Genomic DNA, 26,737 nt, shown 5'->3' with positions numbered 1-26,737 from the left:
TAGGTAAGACGTAACCCCTAGGTTCCATTCCTTGTTCTGAACATGAAACCATTTACAAATAAAGATTAATTTTCTACACTTAACAAAGTACAAGGGTTCTTGCTAATAGGAAATCGATGAGGTTGTTGCCCCTTGAGCCCTTCAGCCCTTTTGCCTATTAGCCCTTTTGCCCATTAGCACTTTAGCCTATTAGCCCTACAAGGAATGTGCGGTAATCTAATCTTCTTAGAACAAAGGTATCCCCTGACATGTTCTAAACACATGTTGTATCGAGTACAGTGTTCTATTTTAGTCTTGATTACTTATTTAGTGTTCTAAACACTTCAATCAATGTTCCGATCACATGATAAAGTTCACGGCATAGAGTGCAGTGTTCGATTCTAGTCCTGTTACGTTTCTTTTGTGATTTGCAAGTCTAAACATGCTTAATGGCGTCATCACTGCAGCACGTGCTTACTCTAGCTATCCCGATGCAGGTTTAAACTTGTTCGATAGAGCTATGCCTTGACATAAGAGGAGGCCTTAACAGCTTATGTATAGCCGCTATTGTCTAAAGATAGCTGCTGTGAAGAAAAAGCACGTCGAATTTTTCAAATTGCCCACTACCACATTTCAAAGGTATGAGGTTTAGTGCTGTAAAAATACCTGCACGATGCAAACCTAGCTTTCTTCATCAGAGCAGCCACCATCTTGTGTGAGCACATCTAGGCCGCATCATAAGGAGCTGTGTATAGTCACCGTCCTGTCGCTGCTACCTCCCGCAAGCACCCCTAGGGCGTCTCATAAGAGCAGCAGCCATCTTGTGGAAGCGCTTTTAAGCTGTCTCATAAGAAGCTATGTGTAGCCGCCATCTTGTAGAATTAGATAGCTGCCAATGCCAAAGGGCCTAAGTAGGAATCGAACCGTCGATCTCATCATTGGACTATGTTTTTCTTGTTCCTGATACTGCGAACCTGGGTATTAGGCGGAAAAATGTTGTCCGTTTTGCTCTACGATGCACCGTTTTCGACATATTTAACATTTTGCATTTAAGCCCCAAATTTAATGAATCGAATCAGCACGGTACGTTATACTCTCCACCATAGCTAGACCTGATCATGTTACGAAGACTCGCTTCAATACAAGCTAAAACAGAGCGATTGCCAAAAGGAATAAGTAGGAACCGAACCGTTGATCCCATCATTAGACTATGTTTTTCTTATGCTATCATGTTCCTCATACTGCGCACCTCGGTATTGGGCAGAAAAATTTTGTCCGTTTTGCTCTACGGGGCACCGTTTTCGAGATATTTAACATTTTGCATTTAAGCCCCAAATTTAATGAATCGAACTAGCACGACACGTTAGCCTCTAAGCTAGCTTTCTTCATAAGAGCGGCAGCAATCTTGCGCAAGCACCCTGAAAGCGTCTCATAAGGAGTTGTGTATAGCCGCCATCTTGTGTCCGCCATCTTGCGCAAGCATCCTTAGGGAGTCTCAAGCCATCTTGTGCAAGGACCCTTAAGCCGTCTCATAAGAGCAGCCGCTATCTTGCTCAAGCATCCCTAGGGAATCTCATAAGGAGCCATGTATAACTGCCATCTTGCGCAAGCATCCCAAGGGCGTCTCATAAGAACCTGTGTATCGCAGCCATCTTGCGTAAGCACCATTAAGGAGTCATGTATAGCCACCACCTTATGCAATTAGCGTCGAGAGATGGCTGCTGTAGAATTTTCCTTTTTAAATTTTCCGCCACCATATTTCAATGGTATGTACCTAAAGAGTGTAGCACTGAGGTTTGCGATGTAAGATGGCGGATGACAGCTGACAAAAAGCGCGTGAGTTTGTTTGCTAAACAAGAGCACGTGGAATTTTTCAATTTGCCGCCACCACATTTCAAAGGTATGTAGCTAAAGATGGCAGCACGGTGCTCTCTTGATTAAAGATGGCGGATGACAGCTAACAGAACTTTTCAAATTGCCCACTACCACAGAGGGCAGCACCGTGCTCTGTGGATTAAAGATGGCGCATGACAGCTGACGATATTGCCCGCATGATAGCAGCACAGTGCTCTATTGATTAAAGATGGTGGATGACAGCTGTCAAAAAAGCACGTGGCTTTGTTTCCAAACAAGAGCACATAGAATTTTTCAAATTGCCACCACCACATTTCAAAGGTATCTAGCTAAAGATGGCAGCACGGTACTCTCTTGATTAAAGATGGCGGATGACAGCTAACAGAACTTTTCAAATTGCCCGCTACTACATGTCATAAAGAGGGCAGCACGGTGCTCTGTGGATTAAAGATGGCGGATGACAACTCTCGTAATTGCCCGCATGATAGCAGCACAGTTCTCTATTGATTAAGGATGGTGGATGACAGCTGTCAAAAAAGAACGTGGCTTTGTTTACAAACGAGAGCACATAGAATTTTTCAAATTGCCGCCACCACATTTCAAAGGTATCTAGCTAAAGAGTGCAGCACTGAGGTTTGTGATGCAAGATGGCGGATGACAGCTGTCAGAAAAAAGCACTTGAGTTTGTTTCCAAACAAGAGCACGTGGAATTTGCCACCGCCACAATGAGGGCAGCACGGTGCTCTCTTGATTAAAGATGGCTGCTGTCACGTGGAATTCAAAGGTATCTAGCTGAAGAGGGCAGCACGGTGCTCAAAGATGGCTGCTGTCAAAAAGCATTTTTTCAAATTATCCGCCACCACATTTCAAAGGTAAGTAGCTAAAGAGGGCAGCACTGTGCTCTATGTATTAAAGATGGCGGATGACAGTTGTCAAAAAAGCACATGGATTTGTTTACCGATTCAAATCTCGCGCTAGTGAGGTTAAGTTGGTAGCACTGAGGTTTAAGCCCGTTAAGATGGCAGCACTGCGGATGACAGGTGACGAACTTGATTAAAGATGGCGCTGTCACGTAGAATTCAAAGGTATCTAGCTAAAGAGGGCAGCACGGTGCTCTCTGGATTAAAGATGGCTGCTGTCAAAAATCATTTTTCAAATTATCCGCCACCACATTTCAAAGGTAAGTACCTAAGGAGGGCAGCACTGTGCTCTATGGATTAAAGATGGTGGATGACACCTGTCAAAAAAGCACGTGGATTTATTTACCGATTCAAATCTCGCGCTAGTGAGGTTAAGTTGGTAGCACTGAGGTTTCAGCCCGTTAAGATGGCAGCACTGCGGATGACAGGTGTCGAATTTGCAGCTACTGCGATAAAGAGGGCAGCACGGTGCTCTGTAGTTTAAAGATGGCGGATGACAGCTGTCAAAAAAGCACGTGGTTGTCAAAGAACACGTGGATTTGTTTTCAAATTCAAATCTCGCGCTAGTTAGGTTAAGTTGGTTCTACTGAGGTATAGGCCTGTCAAGATGGCAGTACTGAGGTTAGCGATGCGTTGTTGTCTGTCAAAAAGCACGTGGCTGTCAAAAAACACGTCGATTTGTTTACCAATTAAAATCTCGCGCTAGTTAGGTTAAGTTGGTACTACTGAGGTTTAGGCCCATCAAGATGGCAGCAGTGAGGTTAGCGATGCGTTGTTGTCGATGATAGCTGTCAAAAAGTACGTGGCTTTGTTTACAAATTCAAATTTCCCGCGGGTGGTGGAGGAGACCTCTGGGAGGCCTCTGGCTGTGGTGGTGGTGGAGGAGGCCTCTGGGACCCGGAGGAGGTGGTGGCCGCAGAACTGTCCAGTTATACTACTCTCCTCTATCTCGACATTTTACTTGTAACCAACAATCTTTACATACTGCTGACTGAATACTTCTGCCTTTTGAAGATCCTCACATACACACTCCCCTTGTTCATTAATTATTCCTGGAATGTCCTTCTTGGAACCTGTTTCTGCCTTAAAATACCTACACATACCCTTCCATTTTTCACTAAAATTCGTATGACTGCCAATTATGCTTGCCATCATGTTATCCTTAGGTGCCTTCTTTGCTAGATTCAATTTTCTAGTAAGTTCCTTCAATTTCTCCTTACTTCCACAGCCATTTCTAACTCTATTTCTTTCCAGACTGCACCTCCTTCTTAGTCTCTTCCCAATTGACATCTGGCAAATTCAGATCTCCCGCTACAATCACATATCTTTCCATGTCGTTTCCCACATAGCTGACTATCTTATCAAATAATTCCGAATCCGCGTCAGTGCTACCCTTTCCCGATCTGTACACTCCAAATATATCAAGTTGCCTATTATCTTTAGAAATGAGCCTTACACCTAGAATTTCATGTGTCTCATCTTTAACTTTTTCGTAGCTTACAAATTCTCCTTTCACCAGAATGAACACCCCCCTCCCGCCCTTCCTATCCTTTCTCTACGATACACACTCCAGTGCCGTGAGAAAATTTCTGCATCCATTATATCATTTCTCAGCCATGATTCAACTCCTATTACAATATCTGGTAAATATATATCTATTAAATTACTTAATTCTATTCCTTTCCTTACAATACTTCTACAGTTCAACAATAACAATTTTATGTCATCCCTACTTGATTTCCAATTACCTGTCCCCTTATCACCGCTCCCTAGGCAATCCCGTTTCCCTGAATGTACCTCCCTATTACCCATCCAAACAGATTTCCTAACTTATACGTACCACTGTGGTTTAAATGAAGGCCATCTGAGCGCAGATCCCTATCTCTTACCCACCCATTAGGATCTAGAAATGGCGATATTATTTCCATTCGTAATTTCACAAATTTTCACACCAGATTTCTAAATTTCATATATATATAAAATTATGCTATTAGTTTGAAAGCAAGTGAATCATGAACATCATGATCAATAGATACACAATTAGTTAAACAGAACAGGCATGCCACTAATGGCTACTTGAACAAATGATCAAATTTCACTCATTTGAAGTAAGCGTTCCTCAATCAGAGTAGCCATATTTACAAATGAATGTATATCATATTGAAAGACAAACACATAAAACAGAATATGATACAATCAAAATATATTTCCAGAACTGGCTACCGCTCTGGGTGGAGACCATAGAATACACCCACATTATCCTGTGCCTGTCGTAAGAGTCAATGAATGGGGCCGTGTTCTCTAAGCTTGTGAATGAGAGATTCAACTTCGCTACTACAGCTGAGTACAGCATCATTTCTACTTGACTGCACTAGTTTCTCACTTTGATCTTTCCTATCCATCCTCAATAGGTTGACAGTTGTTCTTTTCCAATCCAGTGACATTAAGTGTTCAATGCCATGGGGCATTTTTGTAATGCTCTCCTTGGCCCTTCTCTTTTGTTGATAAATTCATTTCTTCATAAACTTGGTCCCCAAACTTTTCTTCTGTAATTAGTGTTAAAACAGGATGGTTGCTCAATTGTACTTCCTATTAAAACAATAACCAACACCACTGCCTATTCTGACAGGAAATGTTACAGAGTATTTGCTATAGCTTGTTAACAAGTTTAAAGGAAAACCCACTAAGGGGATTTGTATTGAAAATAAATGTGGTTATTCGCTAAAAGGAATGTTAGTTTGAAACAGGCCCAGGCCCGTGCGCTTTTTCCTTCATTCCTTCCCCTGTGGGGATGTTTGTAAACCTACGCAGGGGTACAATGACCATTATCATCATCCATCACAACTTGCGTAGCTACAAGGTTCAAAACAGAATTTGTCCATAGCAGCAGGTGTGCTAAGCTAGAATTTCAGTATGTTTACTTCATAGATATTGCTAATGGCTTTCCCTTTTTGAGCAAGTGTATCTTCATGTTTCTACTTAGGTAGCAGTATTAGATGTGTAATATCTGAACGCCCCCGTGTCAATAGAAAAAGAAGCTCTGCCCTAAACAATCTTATCCAACAAGAAATGTGCATTCCTTCGATGTATTTGCAAATGTACAATTAAAATTCAGATTTGTTGCTGAATCACGTGAATTTGACTGATGCTTTACGGTCACACATTAATTTTTATAAGCTGCAAATTATAGCTTAGTTATTATACTGTATATGACCTCCATTGATATGTTTGAATAACATTCTGTGGAAATAAAATGAAACTTACTAAACTCATATGTGGTTGAGCATGATAGAAATAACATCAATGGTATCCCCTGCCTGTTGCGTGAGGCGTCCTAAAGGGGCACAGATGCTTTCAAGTTGGAAGTGTGTGTTGGCGACCTTTTGTGCCTTACCAGAAATTGCTACTTTTAAAAAATACTTGTGCCAGGTACCTCAATTTGGTCTATCCTGTCCGACCTCTTGAAGTCTAATCCTGTTTGTTTGTGACCCCAATACTCTTACACTATTTGAGTGCTACGGAGCCTTCCATTATCTTGCCCTTCGTGGCACTAGCCTTCCTTTTTCCGATTTCTTCATTTTTTGAAATGTCAGATACCTTCCATTTTTTAATCTCTGATGACTTTTATAGAGGATGGTTACTAAGATGTACTTCCTCTTAAAACTATAATCACAACCACACCGTCGGCTCCATGGCTAAGTGGTTACCGTACTGGACTTTGATCACAGGGGTCCCGGGTTCATTCCCGGTAGGGTCAGGAATTTTAACCACATTGGTTAATTTCTGGCACGGGGGCTAGGTGTATGTGTTGTCTTTATCATCGTTTCATCCTCATCAAGACGCGAAGGTCACCTATGGGCGTCATATCGAAAGACCTGCACCTGGCAAGTTGAACAGTTCCTCAGACAATCCCGGCACTAAATGCCATACACCATTTCATTTCATTTACAACCACAAGCATATTAAATTCAGGGTAAACATCACTTGAAACCTAAAAGCTTCTTAACCACATTTCTGCTGCTTAGAAGCCTGCTGAAACTCTGCTTACTGTTTGCTAGATGCTTGTTTTTCAACATTTTCTTTAGCTGCGAGCGCAGGTGCAGCAGCGTCATCTGCATACAGCGATTCCGTGAGGGAGGGAATATTAGTTAGCTATTGGAAGCGATGTCTAGGCGGATTGAACAGTCCCCAATCGAAGCGATATTTAACATTTACACCTTGGTTGTCTTTTGATGTTCCATGTAGCAAGGCAGGTACGAAAAGAACGAAGGGTTTTGGTGCAAGCGCACATATTTTTTTCAATCCATGAGTGATTGGAATTGGATGAGGGATAATATTTTGATGAACCATTTGCCCAGACGTGTTATAATGAAGATCTTGGCTAGGTCTCCAAAATACTGTGGACAGCCAAAGTGTCTCAGTACTGTCAACATAGCTGGTCTTGGGACAGAGTAGAAAGCCTTTTCCAGATCATTGAACACTAGGTATAAAGTATTCTGTTGCTCTCTGCATTTTCCCTGGATTTGCCTTGCACAGAAGATCATATCTGTTGTGCCTCTGGACATTTGAAAACCGCACTGAGAATGCTATATATAGCAATGATATACCGCGATAATTGCCACGAACACTACAAACAACTTATTTGTAAAGATTATCATTAGTGGCATTTTAAGGTCACCAGGTACTTCAAGGATTCCCTATTTTAAGAGAATAAGAGTGTGAAGTCTGGGCTTTAGAGGTAGGCCTCCTCTATCAATCAGTTCCAGATGAATGTTATCTGGCCCAGGAGCCATGGCATGTTTCAATTCCTTGAATGTCAGTCGAAAACCTGTTGGTTTTTGGGGATGGAGAGGAACATCATCGAGAAGGTCTTCAGCAACATTTGAACTCCATTGAGAAGAGTGGATTACTTGACAATCAGTAATAGTGGTGGTAGCATTATCAACAGCATTGAGGGTCCTGCATGAGGATCTAGTTGGGCCATATATCTCCTTTATTCCTGTATAGATGTTATGCAGGTCTGGGGCACCAGACATACTTTTCGTTTACTGTGCTTTCTGCTGCCACCAGTGTTGTATTAATCTCTCTTCTGTGTCTTTGACATTTGTGCTTGAATTCGAAAGAGTGCACTTTCTTTGCGTCTAAAGATGGATCTTGAAGAATGGATAGATGGGCTTTTCGTTTAGCTTTGATGACACACAAAATGACTGTTGTTGTCATCAAACAGTCTTGTCTTACATTTTTCTCAAAACCAATGGTTTTCGCAGCTGATTCAGTGATTACTTTCCGGATTGTTGTCTATTCCTGTTCTACATTCTTTGTGCTGACTGGAGCACTTGCCAGAATGTCAGAGATCATGTTGTGGAAATTGTTGGCAGCCTGGTCATCTAGAATATTAGATGTATGTAACTACTGCTTGGACAGGGTTTGAAAATGCCTAGGTGGTTTATGGCAAAGACTGGTTCCATGATGAAAGAATACCAACTTGTGATCCGTCCGGCAATCATCAATATTTCTAGCTGTCCTATCATTTTGTTGAGTGATGATGTAATCAGTGATGTACCAATGCTTAGAGCGAGGGTGCATCCGTGTGCTCGAGAAGCAATTATGTGGGCAAAACTGTGTATAAGTTATGAAATGCTCATGTTTGTTTCGTAGACTGGGAAGCAGCAATCCATTGTCATTGCTACTACCAAGTCTTGTTTTCTCATTTTATTTTCCCATAGCAGTTTATCCTTCTTAACTGTAGCATTGAAGTCACCTAGTAGGAAGAAGAGCTTATCTTTTGTTACTACATTTGAGATGGTTGTGAAAAACAAGTTATAGAACTCACTTATAGCATCTTCATCAGCATCTAATGTAGGAGGAAAAGCAGAGATGAGAGTCACATAACTATATCCTGATAGTAGAATAAGCAGGTTTGTAAGCCTTTTACTACTGCAGTTGGGACAAGTTGGTGAATAGCAACTATATTTGTGTTGATGGCAAATCCAACACTGTGTATAGGACACTTTACATCCTCCTTAACCTCCCAAAAGATGGCATATCCTGAACTGGATTTAATAAATTTATGTCCACTGGATAATCTTGTTTCAGTGAAGGCAGCTACATCAATATTCAAACTAGAAGGTTCGTGGACAACATGAGCTGTTCTCCTTTCAGGTCTGTCTCTCTTTTTCTTGTCAAGCAGTGTTTGGACATTTCATGTTGCAATTATAAATTGTCTTCCTTGATTGTTCCGTACGCATAAGGGATGAACAACTGGGTGCAGTCGCTCAGCCGGACAAAAGTGTGACTTCCGATGTTTAGTCAAACTTTTCTAGGGCCTATCCTATTTAATGGGTGGGCAGTGGTGATCCTAAATATGCCTGCCTGAACACGGGTACAGGACCGAATTCCCAAGTAGTCACAATTCTTAGGAAGACGACCATCACTCTCCTGCTGCTTACGTGTATGATGAAACCGGAGGTTTCCATTTTCATCCGAAAACCTGCCTCCACGATCCTTATCCTATCGCCATTGGACATGGGATGAAAAGTGACAAGTGAAGAAAGTGCCACTGTTGTTAATTTGTTTAAGGCAGATAACAGCTTGCCAGGAAGTGACCCACATACTGTTATTTCGGAATCCTTAACCATGACACATATCATGAGACATGAGGTGTCAAACACTGAACTGCACCGGAATGCCACTGACTGAAGAAATAATGAGTTGTCAGTCTACTTGCTATTTTCTCTTCCGCTTCACTCGCCATACTGAAGCCCATCTCCTGCACCGATTAACCCTTTCCACTCATGTGTCGACCTCAGGTCAACAGCCGCATTTATCGCTACAGCTCGCGTGTCTACCCTGAGTCGACACAATGTTTCGCCACTCGTTGCTAGGTTACCTGGGATGCCAAGGCTTTTGTACTTCATTTCGCAAGTGCTGGCCCTTCCAGAAACCGAGAGAAACCAAATAGGTATGTTTTAGTTTCTCTTTGCTTTGCAAAATTGCTCCATTTCCTTGACAATTTAAAGCAGTCACGTGAAGCATCATGGCGGCGCACAGTCTGACCGATGCAGAGATTCTTGCATCTCGTTTGGCTGATTTTGATGGTTGTGACCATGACAGTGATGAATATTTTGAATCTGGCGATGAAAGTGATATATCCATTTTGATTCAAATGAAGATATTGGTGTCAGTTTCGCAAGAAATCATGGAGGAGGTAATAGTATTTGACTCGCCCCAGTCCCAGTCATACGGTGCTGACTTCAAACACATCTTGGAGATCGTGGAGAACAGGTGATGCAGGATTAGCCTAATTTCCTTACAGATTAGTCAGTGATTCATGAGTTGTGGCAATAGACCTAAAATAGAACTAGAGTACTGGTAGCTATTTGTTACTGATCAGTTGATAACCTCTATTGTCCATGAGATAAACAAATTTTCCCAAAATGAAAATACAGCAAAATACTCCACCTCAGGAGAGATCTATCTGATTTTCTTGGAAAGCTGTCACTTTAGAAGAGCTGAAGTCATTTTTGGTGTAATTATCGACATGGGGATGAACATAAGGCAGAAAAACAGGAGTATTTTTGTGACGACTGGTTGGATAAGCAAGCGGGCTCCGTCCACACATATGCTTTGAAAGCCTCCACACACTCAAGGGATACCGTTAAGAAAGTGATAAAAGATGATTTTGTGTCATATAAATACCATACATTCATTAATTTCGTAGTTCCTTCCTGTATATATTGTTACAAACATAACTTAACTCATTAACGCCTAAATTATTTTTTTCTAAATTTTCATTTTTTTACATTATTATAGACTCTAAGTAACACAAAAAACTGAAAAAAATTTAAATGTTATTCATCACCCAGTTTTGAAAATATTAGCCATTACCATATGGCAACGCTTGGCGCTTCTACAACGTACTTATATTGGGTATCACTTTGATTAAAAATTTACACTCTGAATCATCAGCAGGCTACTATTCTACATTATTATTATTATTATTATTATTATTATTATTATTATTATTATTATTATTATTATTATTATTATTAGTAAACGTAATACTACTAAAACGCAATAACAATTAGAACTTTACATTTCATATACACTGACTGACAGAGCAAATGCAACACCAAGAAGGAGTGGTCAGAACTTTATGCCAATTGCAGGGTAGACTGACGTCACTGAGGTATGCTCATGATGTGAAATGCGCCGCTGTGCTGCGCACGTAGCCAAAGATAAATGGGACACGGCGTTGGTGAATGGCCCACTTCGTACCGTGATTTCTCAGCCGACAGTCATTGTAGAACGTGTTGTCGTGTGCCACAGGACACGTGTATAGCTAAGAATGCCAGGCCGCCGTCAACGGAGGCATTTCCAGCAGACAGACGACTTTACGAGGGGTATGGTGATCGGGCTGAGAAGGGCAGGTTGGTCGCTTCGTCAAATCGCAGCCGATACCCATAGGGATGTGTCCACGGTGCAGCGCCTGTGGCGAAGATGGTTGGCGCAGGGACATGTGGCACGTGCGAGGGGTCCAGGCGCAGCCCGAGTGACGTCAGCACGCGAGGATCGGCGCATCCGCCGCCAAGCGGTGGCAGCCCCGCACGCCACGTCAACCGCCATTCTTCAGCATGTGCAAGACACCCTGGCCTTTCCAATATCGACCAGAACAATTTCCCGTCGATTGGTTGAAGGAGGCCTGCACTCCCGGCGTCCGCTCAGAAGACTACCATTGACTCCACAGCATAGACGTGCACGCCTGGCATGGTGCCGGGCTAGAGCGACTTGGATGAGGGAATGGCGGAACGTCGTGTTCTCCGATGAGTCACGCTTCTGTTCTGTCAGTGATAGTCACCGCAGACGAGTGTGGCGTCGGCGTGGAGAAAGGTCAAATCCGGCAGTAACTGTGGAGCGCCCTACCGCTAGACAACGCGGCATCATGGTTTGGGGCGCTATTGCGTATGATTCCACGTCACCTCTAGTGCGTATTCAAGGCACGTTAAATGCCCACCGCTACGTGCAGCATGTGCTGCGGCCGGTGGCACTCCCGTACCTTCAGGGGCTGCCCAATGCTCTGTTTCAGCAGGATAATGCCCGCCCACACACTGCTCGCATCTCCCAACAGGCTCTACGAGGTGTACAGATGCTTCCGTGGCCAGCGTACTCTCCGGATCTCTCACCAATCGAACACGTGTGGGATCTCATTGGACGCCGTTTGCAAACTCTGCCCAGCCTCGTACGGACGACCAACTGTGGCAAATGGTTGACAGAGAATGGAGAACCATCCCTCAGGACACCATCCGCACTCTTATTGACTCTGTACCTCGACGTGTTTCTGCGTGCATCGCCGCTCGCGGTGGTCCTACATCCTACTGAGTCGATGCCGTGCGCATTGTGTAACCTGCATATCGGTTTGAAATAAACATCAATTATTCGTCCGTGCCGTCTCTGTTTTTTCCCCAACTTTCATCCCTTTCCAACCACTCCTTCTTGGTGTTGCATTTGCTCTGTCAGTCAGTGTATATTCACTTGTCCTCATTCCCTTTCTAAATCCTGCTTGAAATCTCTACAGGATCGAGCACTCCTCCGCCCAATTCATTAATCATTTTTCCAATATCCCTGTGTATATCTTGTTTAAATAATCTAACAACGTTATCCTTCTATTATTACTTGGGTTAGATCTTTATCCACGTTTCTTATATATAGGACAGATGATTCCTTCTTGCCATGATTTAGGGAATCTTGCTCCCTCAAAAATCTTGTGTTATATTTTGACTATACTTGCTAGGATAAAGCTGTTTTTGCCTGCTCCTTCCAGAATTAATTGTTTATACCTGAAATTGCTCCTGATTTCCCCTTCCCACTTTCTCTAATAATTCCTTTACTTCATCAGCTGAAATTTCTTTATCTAAATTAGGCAGGGTGCACTCCAATCCCCTCGAGACTTCCATCTTCTCTACATCCTGTTTCCAACGATCCTCACAGCTTAACAATTTACTAAAGTATTCTATTGATTCTCCATGACTTATATTCACTTATGTTATATTTTTTCTGTGTACAAATTTGATTTATTCTATACTATACTTTCTTAACATCGTTATTCTTAGCATCTCTATTTAAGTTATCAGTTTGTTTCTTCTGCCATAAATCTTTAGTTATTACCAATAATTCTTTGTAAGTTACTCTTTTCTTTTGCTACAGAATGTAGTTCTTGATTCATGCCCACCTATTGTTCTCCATGTGTCTAGTGCTTTCTTTAATTCGGCATTCTTTCTTCTGTATTCTTCATTGTACCACCCACTCTTTCTTTGTATTCTATATTCCTAAGCCCGCATCTTATGTCCTGCCATCAGTATTGTGTTTTCTATTAGCTTTATTGCCTCATCTATTTTGTTTTCTTCAATCGCGATCTTAATTCCTGTCTTGATAATTTCAAAAGGCCTCCCTTGAATTCTGTGCTAAGGTCTGCTCTCCATATTAATTCGGACACTAATCTCTCCGTAATATTCTTTTTAATAATACCCCCCACTATTTTCTTCCGTACTTACCACATTTATAATAATAGGTAAGTGATGCGAGTCTCCACAAACTTTAACATTTATCCTCTTAATGAGTGGTAATGTCTCCTTAGAAAATAATACTAGATCAATAGCACTACCACTCGTTTTTGTTATAAACGTTAAATTACCCTTTCATCTCCTGGCCAACACCCATTTAAAATATAGATTTCTTCTGCTCCACATAGTTCTAATAATTTTTCACCATAGTTATTATAAACTTTATCTTGACTAGTTCTTGTTCCTATTATTATTTCCTCAGCCTCTTTACAATAAACTGGTTTTAAGTCTGCAATCCTCACATTGAAGTCCCTCATTATTTCAGTACATATGTCCTCATGTATATTCTTTAATCTTTTTATTGCTAATCCTAATTTTGTGAAAAATTCCTTGTTTGCCAATGTCGAGCCCTCGGGAGGATTTTATACAAAACCGAGACATAGATTAACATCCCTCTTCTGTTTTCACCTTGCTATTACCCAAAGTATCTTCTTCTATATCTGATTCTATTATTTCAATGTTCTCCTTCATTTCTTCCCTTATCGAGATTAGTATACCATCGGGATATCTACCTTTACGAGCATTCCTGCCCCTTGACTTGCTATACGTTTTAAAACCTTCAATATGTACTTCGTATCCCGGTGCTATCCAACTCTCACCAAAGGTAATGATATGCATTTCTGCTATTAATAATTTCACCTGTTCATTTCCTAACTTGTTCAAAAAACCTTCTATATTTACCATACCAATATTCAATTCTAGCTATTTCTTACTTTTACCCTGAGACAAATTACTTGTCTTACTTCTAGTCACTCTCTTTTTCTCCAGTTTTAAAATATTGCCCTCTGGTAAACTAATAATTTCTTTGTCTATATTGTCTTTCTGTGCTTTGCCCTTCTTAGCCAAGAAGTCCCTTAAACGCAAGGATTTTCCTGTCCCTGCCAACGTCTTGCTTTTGTCATCAGATGGTCTGCTGCTGTCTGGATTCGTGTCGACTCGACAGTTAGCTGGTTGTCCATCCTGCTCTACTGTGCGTTCGTCACTCTGCTGTCTTCTGTTCTTCTGTAGAGTATGGAGGTCGCTGTTGTCATCAGATTGTACGTTGTCAGCCACCGTACAGGCAGCTGACTGGCAAATTCCTTGCTCTACAGACAGTTGCACTTCCTGAGGCAATGATCTCAACTGTATATCCATTTCCCGTAGCTGTGCAATTGACCAAATACGCGACCATTTACTGTCACCTACTATACGACGTTTGCCTCTTATGTATGTTTTTAGTCCATAATTCCTAGCTTGTACTAGATTAAATCGCAATAATCTCTGTTCCTTGACAGACTCTTTATCCATGTCTCTTCTCACCCAAATCCTTTCTCCTTTTAGGTTCTGCGCATTGAGAATGATTTTGTTCGCCTTCAGAGCCAAGGTCTACTTAATTTTAATAGGTCTTTTCCCTTTCACTCACTCCAGCCTATGAATTTCATCAATGTGTTCTTATTTACAATTTATCTTTATTTGATTATCTATAATATCCAACCCTTTACTCGTTAAATCATTCAAATCCTCCTTTTCATTCTCCGATATGCCGTATATGAAAGTATTTTTCCACTTAGCGTCCTGAATAGTCATTTTCTGTTGCCACTTGAATTTCTCCAATTCCCCTTAAATCCCCTTCATTTTGGCCTTCAATTTTTCTATTTCCCTAGAGTTTTCCACAACCTTTTATTCATAATTCTTATCTCTTCTTTTATACAGTCTTTCATTTCTACCGTATCATTTCTCAGCTCACAAATTAGCTCCCTCGTTTGTTCAATCTGACAAGCCTCTCTGACTGTTTCCCTAATCATTTCCATGTCTTCCCAACTCATTTATCCCATTGGTCCGGGGTTCACTTCTACGCCTCCTATTATCAGAAGAATTGCTACTACTACTGCTACCATTGTAGTTACCTCTAGCCCAGATTATCGTAGGTGCACCTTCCCACTTGCCGTATATACATACTTCACTCGCCCGTGCCATCGACCTATGGCCGCGCAATACTGCTCTTCAGCAATATACATTCTTCTCACTCAGCACTCACTATACAATACAACCTCTCGCTTCGATAGCTCGATTACAACTGGTATTATCATGTGAACTTCCGCCGATGGAGACGTGGTAACTTCGAGGGATACGTGGTAATGGTGTTCCTGATCTATGGTGGACGTGGTACGGATACGTGTTAATGGTGTTCCTGATTTATGGTGGACGTGGTAACTTTGAGAGACGTGGTGACTGTGTCCTATCAAGTAATTTTTATATTCAGCAGGTCACTTTAAAACCTTATAGCGACTTCAATTCTCATGATTTCGAACATATGTTCCAATTTTTCAAATAACTTGCTACTTTTTAAAGCCAGTATAATATTAAGTCGTACCGACAAACTTGCGGTATTGAGTGGAAACTTTAGAACTTAGCCACTTTGTTAACCTGTCTACAAATTGGAACTTTGCTTATCTCCGTATTACGTTAGTTAGTTGGCTAAGTGAAGAATGAACTTTAGCTCGATATTTTATAGGCATGTCAAGATTCAACTTCATTTGCTCGCATGAATTGATCATTTCAGAAAGAAATTCCAATTCATTTCGTTAGTTCCATTTTCAAGAATTTTTATTTATTTCAAGGTGAACCTAATTAATGTCGTTATTTATGAACTTCAAGAATTAACATCTTTCACTTAAAATAAATAACTATTTCAAGGTGATCTTAATTAATGTTGTCATTTTTAAACTTCAAGAATTAATTTTCTTTATCCAACTTAGTTAATTATATCAAGAAGAGATTTTCTTAATTTCATGTGTGAACTTTATTCTAAGATTAATACAATATATTATCAGTTTATTGATATTAAATGTGGATGAGAGTCCAATATGACAAATATTGAAGGAAATAATAAGCCGCTCGATTACTTTGATTGATTTTAATAAAGTTTAAGTGGCCAGTTTATACAATCTTTTACTCCCTCTCTGTACAATCTCCTAACATTAGACCGCACACACCCTGCGAAACCCTCATGCTCATTTACACGCGTTAATGAGTGCGTGTCAGTTACTGGTACAATATTTACAGACACATTATTTACTTACATTTTCTTGTCACGAGGGAAACGGAAGAAAAACCGCGAATCCTTCTGCACTTGATAGTTATTGCAGACAAACACAGCACATATCTTTCCACTCATGTTGAGAGGAGATATAAAGGAATGGCACACGCTACTAGTTACTTACGTTAACTTACTGCAGACGCATAAATAACACCAAAAACTTGACAAACCAATAAACGTGCTCTTATTTCAGAATCAGTAACTCCAGGTCATTCCGCTGGAGAGAGCTATAATCGCTCTCCTTCGAAATCTCGCAGACTGTCGTTTTTTATCTTTACTGTATTTGTTTTAACCACTGCCTGCTCGATCTGCATCCGATGGCTGTTGATACTGCCTACTCATTACAACATTTTAACACGGCACTAAATTAAACACTCCGTTTACAAATACCCACAGCAGGTGGCAGCACCAACCGGCTCCAGACTTGTCGGAATGAAATAGCGGGAAATAGGGTAGTACTGTACTTGTTTCCAGTGAAAATGGTGTACTGCTGCATGCCTTTCTGCAAATCAAAGAAAGGGAAACCAGAATGCCGTGGTATTTCATTCCAGGACACGGGCCTTTTCAGGAGATCCAGTTGAAGCCATGTTTAGTTCTATAAGAATGGGAAGAGGGTGCAATGACATGACTGACTCCCGGGCTGCTCAGAATTCCGTAAAGAGAATTCTGAAATCCGGTATTTTAATGTTCTCCGATGGTGCTAACGTTACCCACAAAAAAAAATCAAAATGTTCTGCCTTACTATCCTCTCCCGGACTTAACGGAACAGAACCAGTGGTGCCGCTGAGTATGTACTTGATTTACTGGAAGATGTTCGTGAGCTCCCTAAGTCAGTGTGTGCCACTTTTTTTTTGTTTTGCTATTTGCTTTACGTCGCACCGACACAGATATGTCTTACGGCGACGATGTGATAGGAAAGGCCTAGGAATTGGAAGGAAGCGGCCGTGGCCTTAATTAAGGTACAGTCCCGGCATTTACCTGGTGTGAAAATGGGAAACCAGGAAAACCATCTTCAGGGCTGCCGACAGTGGGGCTCGAACCCACTATCTCCCGATTACTGGATAGTGGCCGCACTTAAGCGACTGCAGCTATCGAGTCGGTGTGTGTCACTTTAGAAACTGCTTCCCAGGCATTAGTGTGTGGTTATTTAGTGCGTGTAATCGAAGGAAAAACAGAATGCAGCACGTGCTAGAATAACGGTTTTTTTTTTGCTAGTTGCTTTACGTCGCGCCGACACATATAGGTCTTATGGCGACGATGGGACAGGGAAGGGCTGGGAGTGGGAAGGAAGCGGCCGTGGCCTTAATTAAGGTACAGCCCCAGCATTTGCCTGGTGTGAAAGTGGGAAACCACGGAAAACCCTTTTCAGGGCTGCCGACAGTGGGGTTCGAACCTACTATCTCCCGAATACTGGATACTGGCCGCACTTAAGCGACTGCAGCTATCGAGCTCGGTGAATAACGTTTCCACCTCAGTTAATGCATCCTCATTGATGAACTGCGCTATCCCCAGCAACGATTTATTGGCCTAATTATGGGGCTACAGAAATTTGTTGAGGCGGCTCTACCGTACTGCAAGAAATCTGCAACTGCTTCAGACTATAAAAAAACTATGTTCTACCCTCTTTGTGCCAGTGTAAGATTTTAAAGCGTTTTAGTAACAATAAGCACCAGGAACTTGTGTCAGAAAATGTGGTGGCCAGATTCGTGAAACCTCTACTTAGTAATGTAGGGAAGTACCATACAAACAAAGTTTCCAGGTTTTCTTGTTCGTCGAAACCTCTTTCTCGAAAAGTCCTGAAGCTATCACTCTCTAGAGCACCACTTTATGCGTACAATTCTTTAATTTTTCTGTTACTTTCAGATTTAAAATGTTGCTTGTATGCTTATCTAGCTCTATTGACGCGGTAAGTGGGTACGTCTGTTGCTGCCATCTAGCGTCAGATTGTTTGTAAGTCGTGTTACACGTTTGATTATGGAATGAGCAGGCAGTATAAGCAGCCATCGGATGCAGATCGAGCAGGCAGTGGTTTTAACCTACATAGCGGGCAGTATAAGCAGCCATCGGATGCAGATCGAGCAGGCAGTGGTTTTAACCTAACAGTTTGCTACACTAGCTGCAAATTTGTGCTGTTGGTTTTGTGACGTTGGTACTCCCATCCAGCTACCTTCATAAACGAAACTATATCGGAGAACTAGCCGTACTGTGGGTATTGTGGATGGAGTGTGTTTATATTTTATAAAAAATGAGAGTTATCTTATTTAATGTTTTCGTTTTTAACAAAGGTTGTGTTTTTATACGATTAAATACGAAGAATGTAGGTTGTATCCGATATCTCAGTGCAGTTTAAGAAGCTGAATAAAACAATATCATCGGCTAATCTTAAAGACCGCTAGTATGATAGCGCGCTTCAGGTGGTCTGGTCCAGTGGTGACTGTCTAGATATTTTGAGTGTGTGAGATCTGTTCGTATAACTGAAATGAAGTCTGCGCCGAGGAATATGAATGATCTGTGTCGGTTGTGTCTGTCGGAGAGCGATGGGACTCTACCAATATTTGGTGAAGAAGAGTCGGGAGGACTGTCATCAGTTCCCCTGTCATTTAGAATTCTTGCTTGTGTTTCGGTTGAGGTTAGTAATGAATGTCACTTGCTCATGGTATTTGTATATGTTCCTCAAAGAAAGTAATATGCTTGTTGAGATTGTAATTATTTCTTGGAAGTTTTTTGTTACCGAGAATATAAGCCTATAGCAGTAAATAAATTAATTTAGGTATATGCAGTGGATTGTGCCTTGAATGTATGATGAATCTGTTGAAGGAGAATTATTTTAAACCAGAGTGGCCCCCGGGCGGGACTAATGATGTCTTTGGGGTGTCCAATCTGTCTTAATGAAAATTGGTGAATGGTAGGTGTATTTGCTGCAGACTACTGGTTAGGTACAGTTAAAAAGTATGGGTATGTAAGTTATTAACAGGTCTTGGATGATTGCAACGTTTATTATCCACAATTTCCACCTGTGATGTATGAAAATATTAATGTTGTTGGTTGTATTCAGTCTGTGGCATTCATTGGCACTCAACTGAATTGTTGAATCACAGTGAATCATTCATGAAATAAAGTTGTGTTGGCTTAAGTTAATTATATAATCTCTACAGGGACATATAATTGATGAAAAATCAGAGAATTATCTCTGTAAGTACCTTATAGTAGTGTAGATAAGTCAGTTAGGGAACATCCAGTCAATATTGAGGCCTTGTGGTGGGGGTCTTATGCCAAAAATGTTACTGGAAATGAAACTACATTAGAACATTGCTGAAAGAATATCGTACAGATTTTAAAATACTGTATATTAGAATTTTCGCATGCGATTTGATAGTTTTTAGAAGAAATAAGAAAGCATTGTATTCCGCGCTACAAATTTGCACGCTCGTAATTGCGTCTTCGCGCATGTGTGAACCCAAATATTGATAGAAACATGAAAAGTTTCATCCAGAAAAGTTATTTTGTTTCTGAACAGTATAGAAGTTCATGAGCATTGTTTTTAACCCTGGTTTTTTTAACAAAGTTGACAAAAACATCTTGGTGTGGACGCACTTTTAGAAATTCTGTCGCACCTAACCTTACCTAACTGAGCCCAACCCTGTGACTATGAATGGTTTTTGGTAGATCACATCGTTACCTGTCACTATCAGTAGTTTTTGGTGGATCACAATCTAACCTTTCACCATCAGTGTTTTTCGGTGGGTTACAGTGGTCTTGTCACTAGCCAAGACTGTCCCAGGGGATGCTAGGGGCCTGCTGGCTGCTTCATTGTCTTAACCTGGGGGCTAATACCCCTAGACTCCCTTTGCTTGCCCCCAGCCCAATGCTCTTGTCGCTAACCAGACGTAACCAATTCAGACTAGTAGTCTTGTCACTACTTGGACATAACTAATCCAGACCAATTGTGTGGTCACTAGCCAGACGTATTTCATATCCTGTCATTTTCTTATCACATATGATTGGTTTTTAAGTGGACCACCTATGCAGTACTTTATTTGCCTTACGTCCCAGGCTGAGTGCCTCAAGACGGACTTCTGACCCCAACTTGGCAGGTTTGATCCTGGCTCACACCGGTGGTATTTGAAAGTGCTCAAATACTTCAGCCTCATGTTGGTAGATTTACTGGCACCTAAAAGAACTCCTTCGGGACTAAATTCCGGCACATCGGCGTCTCCTAAAGCCGTAATAGTAGTTAGTGAGCTGTAAAGCAAATAACATTATCACCTGCGCTACGTATATTTAGGACTAATCATAGGTTATGAATTTCATTATGCTCCGTATTGACAATTGATCACTATCAAAGGGTAGAGAAGGGTCCACCTATTCAATACCACTTTGATAGTATTTAGGGCTAACACATTATTTTAGTTTAGGACATGTTTCGTCTCATACACGAGACATCTTCAGCTAAAAAATTACCAAAAATTGACATAGACAGCAAATATGTAAATAATACTTTTGAAAGTCATTTAAAACATTTTTATCATTAGTATTTATCTGTTCATAATGATTTTTGATGTCTTATTCCTCTTCTGGTTCTGGTTCTTATCATTGATGCTGCTGTAGTAAAATGGTATGTTTTATCTTATATTTGGGCTTAAAAACCTCTTAATATATAAACTGCTGTTACTTATTTTTGTTATATGGGAAGGACATCATAGTTTGGCTGGGGAAACTCCTGTCTACCATAGTTGACATTTTGGTATTTTGTTGGTTTCTTCTCTTTTGATAAGATGTTATTGGATAAGGAGTCTAAAAAGGGAAGAAAAGAAGTTTGCATTGCAAACATTTTAACTTGCATATTCCTTTGTTGATGTAGTCTTTAGTGTATCTTTTGTTGATTGCAATTTTGTATATAGCTTTAATTTCCTCTTGTAGGTCTTTTTGTGATAGAGGTATGTTATATATTCTCTGTTAATGATAGTATGAAACGTGGTTTTGTTTTGTTTTTCTGGTATTAGTATAAATCTCAATCTCCCAATACCGTCACCCATGATGTCACGCAAATGCGCGGCAAACAGTCGTGGAGCACGCACCTGCCCGTACCGGCGGATCCAGGACTTATACTGGAAAATGTTAGAAACCGAACGTGGCACATCTTGCATGACATCATAACATGCCACACAAGGCTGCAAACTTAGGGGTTGCTAGAGACAAGGCCATGGTCTGGGGACACAAGCCTCCAGGTTAGAGCCACGAAATGACGCACAGGTTTCTAGTATCCTCTGCATTAGCTAGTGACGAGACCATTGGTCTGGATTCTTTAGACCAGTGGTATCAAACCTTTTTGGTTGGCGTACCCCAAAAATCCAATTGTTTTAGCTTTGTACCCCCTGAGGTACAAGTATGTTGCTATTATGCCAGAAATATGGCTCAGTCCGGTGATGTTTGAAGGTGCTCGAATACGTCAGCCTCGTGTTGGTAGATTTACTGGCACATAAAAGAACTCCTACCGAGCTCGATAGCTGCAGCCCCTTAAGTGCGGCCAGTGTCCAGTATTCGGGAGATAGTAGGTTCGAACCCCACTATCGGCAGCCCTGAGAATGGTTTTCCGTGGTTTCCCATTTTCACACCAGGCAAATGCTGGGGCTGTACCTTAATTAAGGCCACGGCCGCTTCCTTCCCAGTCCTAGCCCTTTCCTGTCCCATCGTCGCTGTAAGACCTATCTGTGTCGGTGCGACGTAAAACAACTAGCAAAAAAAAAAAACTCCTGCGGGGCTAAATTCGGATACGTCAGCGTCTCCGAAAACCATAAAAGTAGTTAGTGGGACGTAAAGCAAATAACATTATTATACCAGAAATAACAAATGATCGTGGCTGAATACCAAATATACATACATTATCATTATAGACTATTATGCCTTTCAGCGTTCAGTCTGCAAGCCTCTGTGAATTTACTAAACGTCGCCACAATCCTCGATTTGCAACTAGTGTTGTGGCCTCATGTAGTTCTATACCTCTTATCTTTAAATCGTTAGAAACCAAGTCTAACCACCGTCGTCTTGGTCTACCTCTACTTCTCTTACTCTCCATAACAGAGTCCATTATTCTCCTAGGTAACCTATCCTCCTCCATTCGCCTCACATGACCCCACCACCGAAGCCGGTTTATGCGTACAGCTTCATCCATCGAGTTCATTCCTAAATTAGCCTTTATCTCATCATCCAAGTACCCTCCTGCCATTGTTCCCACTGGTTTGTACCAGCAATCATTCTTGCTACTTTCTTGTCTGTTACTTCTAACTTATGAATAAGATATCCTGAGTCCACCCAGCTTTCGCTCCCGTAAAGCAAAGTTGGTCGGGAAACAGACCGATGTAAAGATAGTTTCGTCTGGGAGCTGACTTCCTTCTTACAGATTACTGTTGATAGCAACTGCGAGCTCAGTGCATTAGCTTTACGACACCTTGATTCAATCTCGCTTACTATATTACCATCCTGGGAGAACACACATCCTAAATACTCGAAATTATCTACCTGTTTCGGTTTTGTAGCACCAATCTGACATTCAATTTTTGTTGAATTTCTTACCTACTGATATCAATTTTGTCTTAGAAAGGCAAATTTTCATACCATACTCATTGCACCTATTTTCAAGTTTCAAGATTTTGGACTGCAGGCTTTCGGCACAATCTGCTTGTTGTTGTTGCTTGTTGTTTTAAGGGGCCTAACATTGAAGGTCATCGGCCCGGCACAATCTGCCATTAAGACCAAGTCGTCAGCATAGGCCAGACTGCTTACTACATTTCCACCTAACTGAATCCCTCCCTGCCATTTTATATCTTTCAGCAGATGATCCATGTAAACTATGAACAGCAAAGGTGAAAGATTCCAGCCTTGTCTTAACTCCTGTAAGTACCCTGAACCAAGAGGTCATTGTACCATCAATTCTCACTGAAGCCCAATTGTCAATATAAATGCCTTTGATTGATTTTAATAATCTACCTTTAATTCCATAGTCCCCCAGTATAGCGAACATATTTTCCCTCTGTACCCTGTCATATGCTTTCTCTAGATCTACGAAACATAAACACAACTGCCTATTCCTCTCGTAGCATTTTTCAATTATCTGGCGCATACTGAAAATCTGATCCTGACAGCCAGTCTGTGGTCTGAAACCACACTGGTTTTCATCCAACTTCCTCTCAACGATTGATCGCACCCTCCCTTCCAAGATGCCAGTGAATACTTTGCCTGGTATACTAATCAATGAGATACCTTGATAGTTGTTACAATCCTTCCTGTTCCCTTGCTTATAGATAGGTGCAATTACTGCTTTTGTCCAATATGAAGGTACCTTACCAACACTCCATATTAATTTTACTACTCTATGAAGCCATTTCATCCCTGCCTTCCCACTACACTTCACCATTTCAGGTCTAATTTCATCTATTCCTGCTGCTTTATGACAATGGAGTTTATTTACCATCCTTTCCACTTCCTCAAGCGTAATTTCACCAACATTTTCCTCCTCCCCATGAGCTTGGCTGTTCGCAACACCACCAGGATGATTTCCTTTTACATTGAGAAGATGTTCAAAATATTCCCTCCACCTCTCCAGTGATTCCCTGGGATCTATTATGAGTTCATCTGAATTACTCAAAACACTGTTCATTTCCTTTTTTCCTCCCTTCCTAAGATTCTTTATTACTTCCAGAAAGGTTTTCCTGCTGCTTGACCTAGCCTTTCCATGTTATTACCAAAATCTTCCCACGACTTCTTTTTGGATTCAACAACTATTTGTTTCACTCTGTTTCTTTCATTTACGTACAAATCCCTGTCTGCCTCAGGCATTGTTTTGGAGCCGTTTCTGATAAACCTTCTTTTTATGTTTACAAGCTGCTCTCACTTCATCATTCCACCAAGATGTTCGCCTTTTACCATCTTTACACACAGTTGTACCTAAGCATTCCCTTGCTGTTTCTACTACAGCATCCCTGTATGACCGGGCGAGTTGGCCGTGCGCGTAGAGGCGCGCGGCTGTGAGCTTGCATCCGGGAGATAGTAGGTTCGAATCCCACTATCGGCAGCCTGAAGATGGTTTTCCGTGGTTTCCCATTTTCACACCAGGCAAATGCTGGGGCTGTACCTTAATTAAGGCCACGGCCGCTTACTTCCAACTCCTAGGCCTTTCCTATCCCATCGTTGCCAAAAGACCTATCTGTGTCGGTGCGACGTAAAGCCCCTAGCAAAAAAAAAAAAAAAAACATCCCTGTATGCCACCCACTCACTTTCTATATCCTGAACCTGCTTACTGTCTACTGTTCGAAATTGCTCACTAATCATATCCATGAACTTCTGTCTAATTTCCTTGTCCTGGAGATTTTCTACCCTTATTCGTTTGCAGACAGATTTCACTTTCTCTACCCTACGCCTAGAGATACTTAGTTCCCTACAGATCAGATAGTGGTCTGTATCATCAAAAACTCCCCGGATAACTCGTACATTCCTAACAGATTTCCTGAATTCGAAGTCGGTTAAGATATAGTCTATTATGGATCTGGTACCTCTAGTCTCCCATGTGTAGCGATGAATAGCCTTATGCTTGAAGAATGTATTTGTTAACTGCTAAGCACATACTAGCACAGAAGTCCAGCAAAAGCTTCCCATTCCCATTAGCTTCCATATCTTCCCCACATTTACCAATCACCCTTTCGTATCCTTCAGTTCTATTCCCAACTCTCGCATTGAAATCGCCCATTAGCACTATTCTATCCTTGCTGTTGACCCTGACCACGATGTCACTCAATGCTTCATAAAACTTGTCAACTTCATCCTCATCTGCACCCTCACATGTTGAATACACGGACACAATTCTAGTCCTAATTTCTCCAGCTGACAAATCTACCCAAATCATTCGCTCATTTACGTGCCTAAGAGAAACTATGTTGCGTGCAATGATATTCCTGATACAGAGCCCTACCCCAGACTCTGCCCTTCCCTTTCTAACATCCGTCAAGTACACTTTATAATCTATCTCTTCCTCGTTATCTCCGCTTACCTGAATATCACTTACTCCTAGCACATCCAGATGCATCCTCTTTGCTGACTTAGCCAGTTCTACCATATTTCTTTCATAAGCCCCATTAATATTGATAGCTCCCCTTCGAATTCCATTTCGTTCGCAAAGTCGTTTGCAAGGAGTCCCTCGCCTGTTAAATGGGAGTGGGACTCCGTTACTCCCATAGGTCCGAGGATTGCTTAAAATGTTCTGAGCTCAGTAAATTCATGAAGCAGAGTGCTACCCTACTTGAACCTAGTCCAAGTGAAGATCTTGTTGTATGTCCGGCGCTCCCTTCTCGCTCCGCCAGCCAGCTACACGCGCGCCAGGTGTCATTCTTCTAGCATCGACGCGCAGCCCTCAGTGCGCGTGCCTGGGCAGTCGTGTGTGTACTATAAAGAGGAACTCCCAGCCTGTCCAGATGCCCACTTGCCCCGGTGTCCAGCTCCAGAATACACCCTACGTCGAGCACGGAGGCTACTCCTCTTGAAAATGTGCTTCGGCCAGGTGGACTGAATTTCTGGCAGTACGAGGTCTCACCTCTGGGCACCGCTCCTCTGGCCTATTCCGCTGCCCATATCCAGTCATACAATTACATATCGTCATATTTCCTTAATTAATGCAAGCTCTCTTAGTTTCGCTAAGTAAGAATTCTTCCAACATTGAACTTGCTTTTATGAACTCAGCAAGGAAGGACTTTCCAAAACATTTATGTCAGTACTTCTGATAGTTTTCGACTATCGACTTTTCATATCAAGGACTATCTTTTCGAGATAGTAGTGGATGTAAATACTGCAAACTTGTATATAGTGTACAACAGCTAGACTCTTTCTCAAGATTCCTAATTCATTTTGCTTCAAGTTAAATTTCAGTTTTATTTGTGTAAATATTGTATTTTGCATTTGAAGCGAATAATAAAGTTGTGTTTTGTAAATCTCAACCTTGGTTACAACACAACTCTGTCCTCTTAATGGGTTATGGACCACCGGTGGATTGTATAGTCCTAGCCGCCTGAGCACAAGGAGGGCTATGACTCAGAATATGTCCGAGATGCCCACTCCCATTCCATAGCAACTGGTATCCCGACTCTCAGGACCACTTACTAGGCCACTCAGCCGTTGCCCATGGTTCTCGAACTAGGACGTGACTACAGTAACCCACACCATGAACCAAATATTATTATTATTATTATGATTATTATTATTATTATTATTATTATTATTATATAATATATATTATTAAC

At 41.4% G+C, this 26,737-nt stretch overlaps 1 protein-coding gene across 1 annotated transcript in view; it reads left to right on the top strand.

Annotated features, from left to right (window-relative positions):
* Positions 1-18,609: 18,609 nt before the first annotated feature.
* The window catches only part of LOC136863313 (zinc finger protein pita), a 95,609-nt gene continuing 87,481 nt past the window's right edge, over positions 18,610-26,737 (top strand). Inside the window, exon 1 of the mRNA XM_067139701.2 lies at positions 18,610-19,080. Coding sequence (XP_066995802.1) covers positions 18,931-19,080 — 150 coding nt within the window. The 5' untranslated portion in view covers positions 18,610-18,930. The remainder of the gene's footprint in view (positions 19,081-26,737) is intronic.

This window comes from Anabrus simplex, chromosome 2 (genome assembly GCF_040414725.1).
Source record: "Anabrus simplex isolate iqAnaSimp1 chromosome 2, ASM4041472v1, whole genome shotgun sequence".
Classification (NCBI taxonomy): Eukaryota; Metazoa; Arthropoda; class Insecta; order Orthoptera; family Tettigoniidae; genus Anabrus; species Anabrus simplex.
This window is presented reverse-complemented; position numbering and strand designations above follow the sequence as displayed.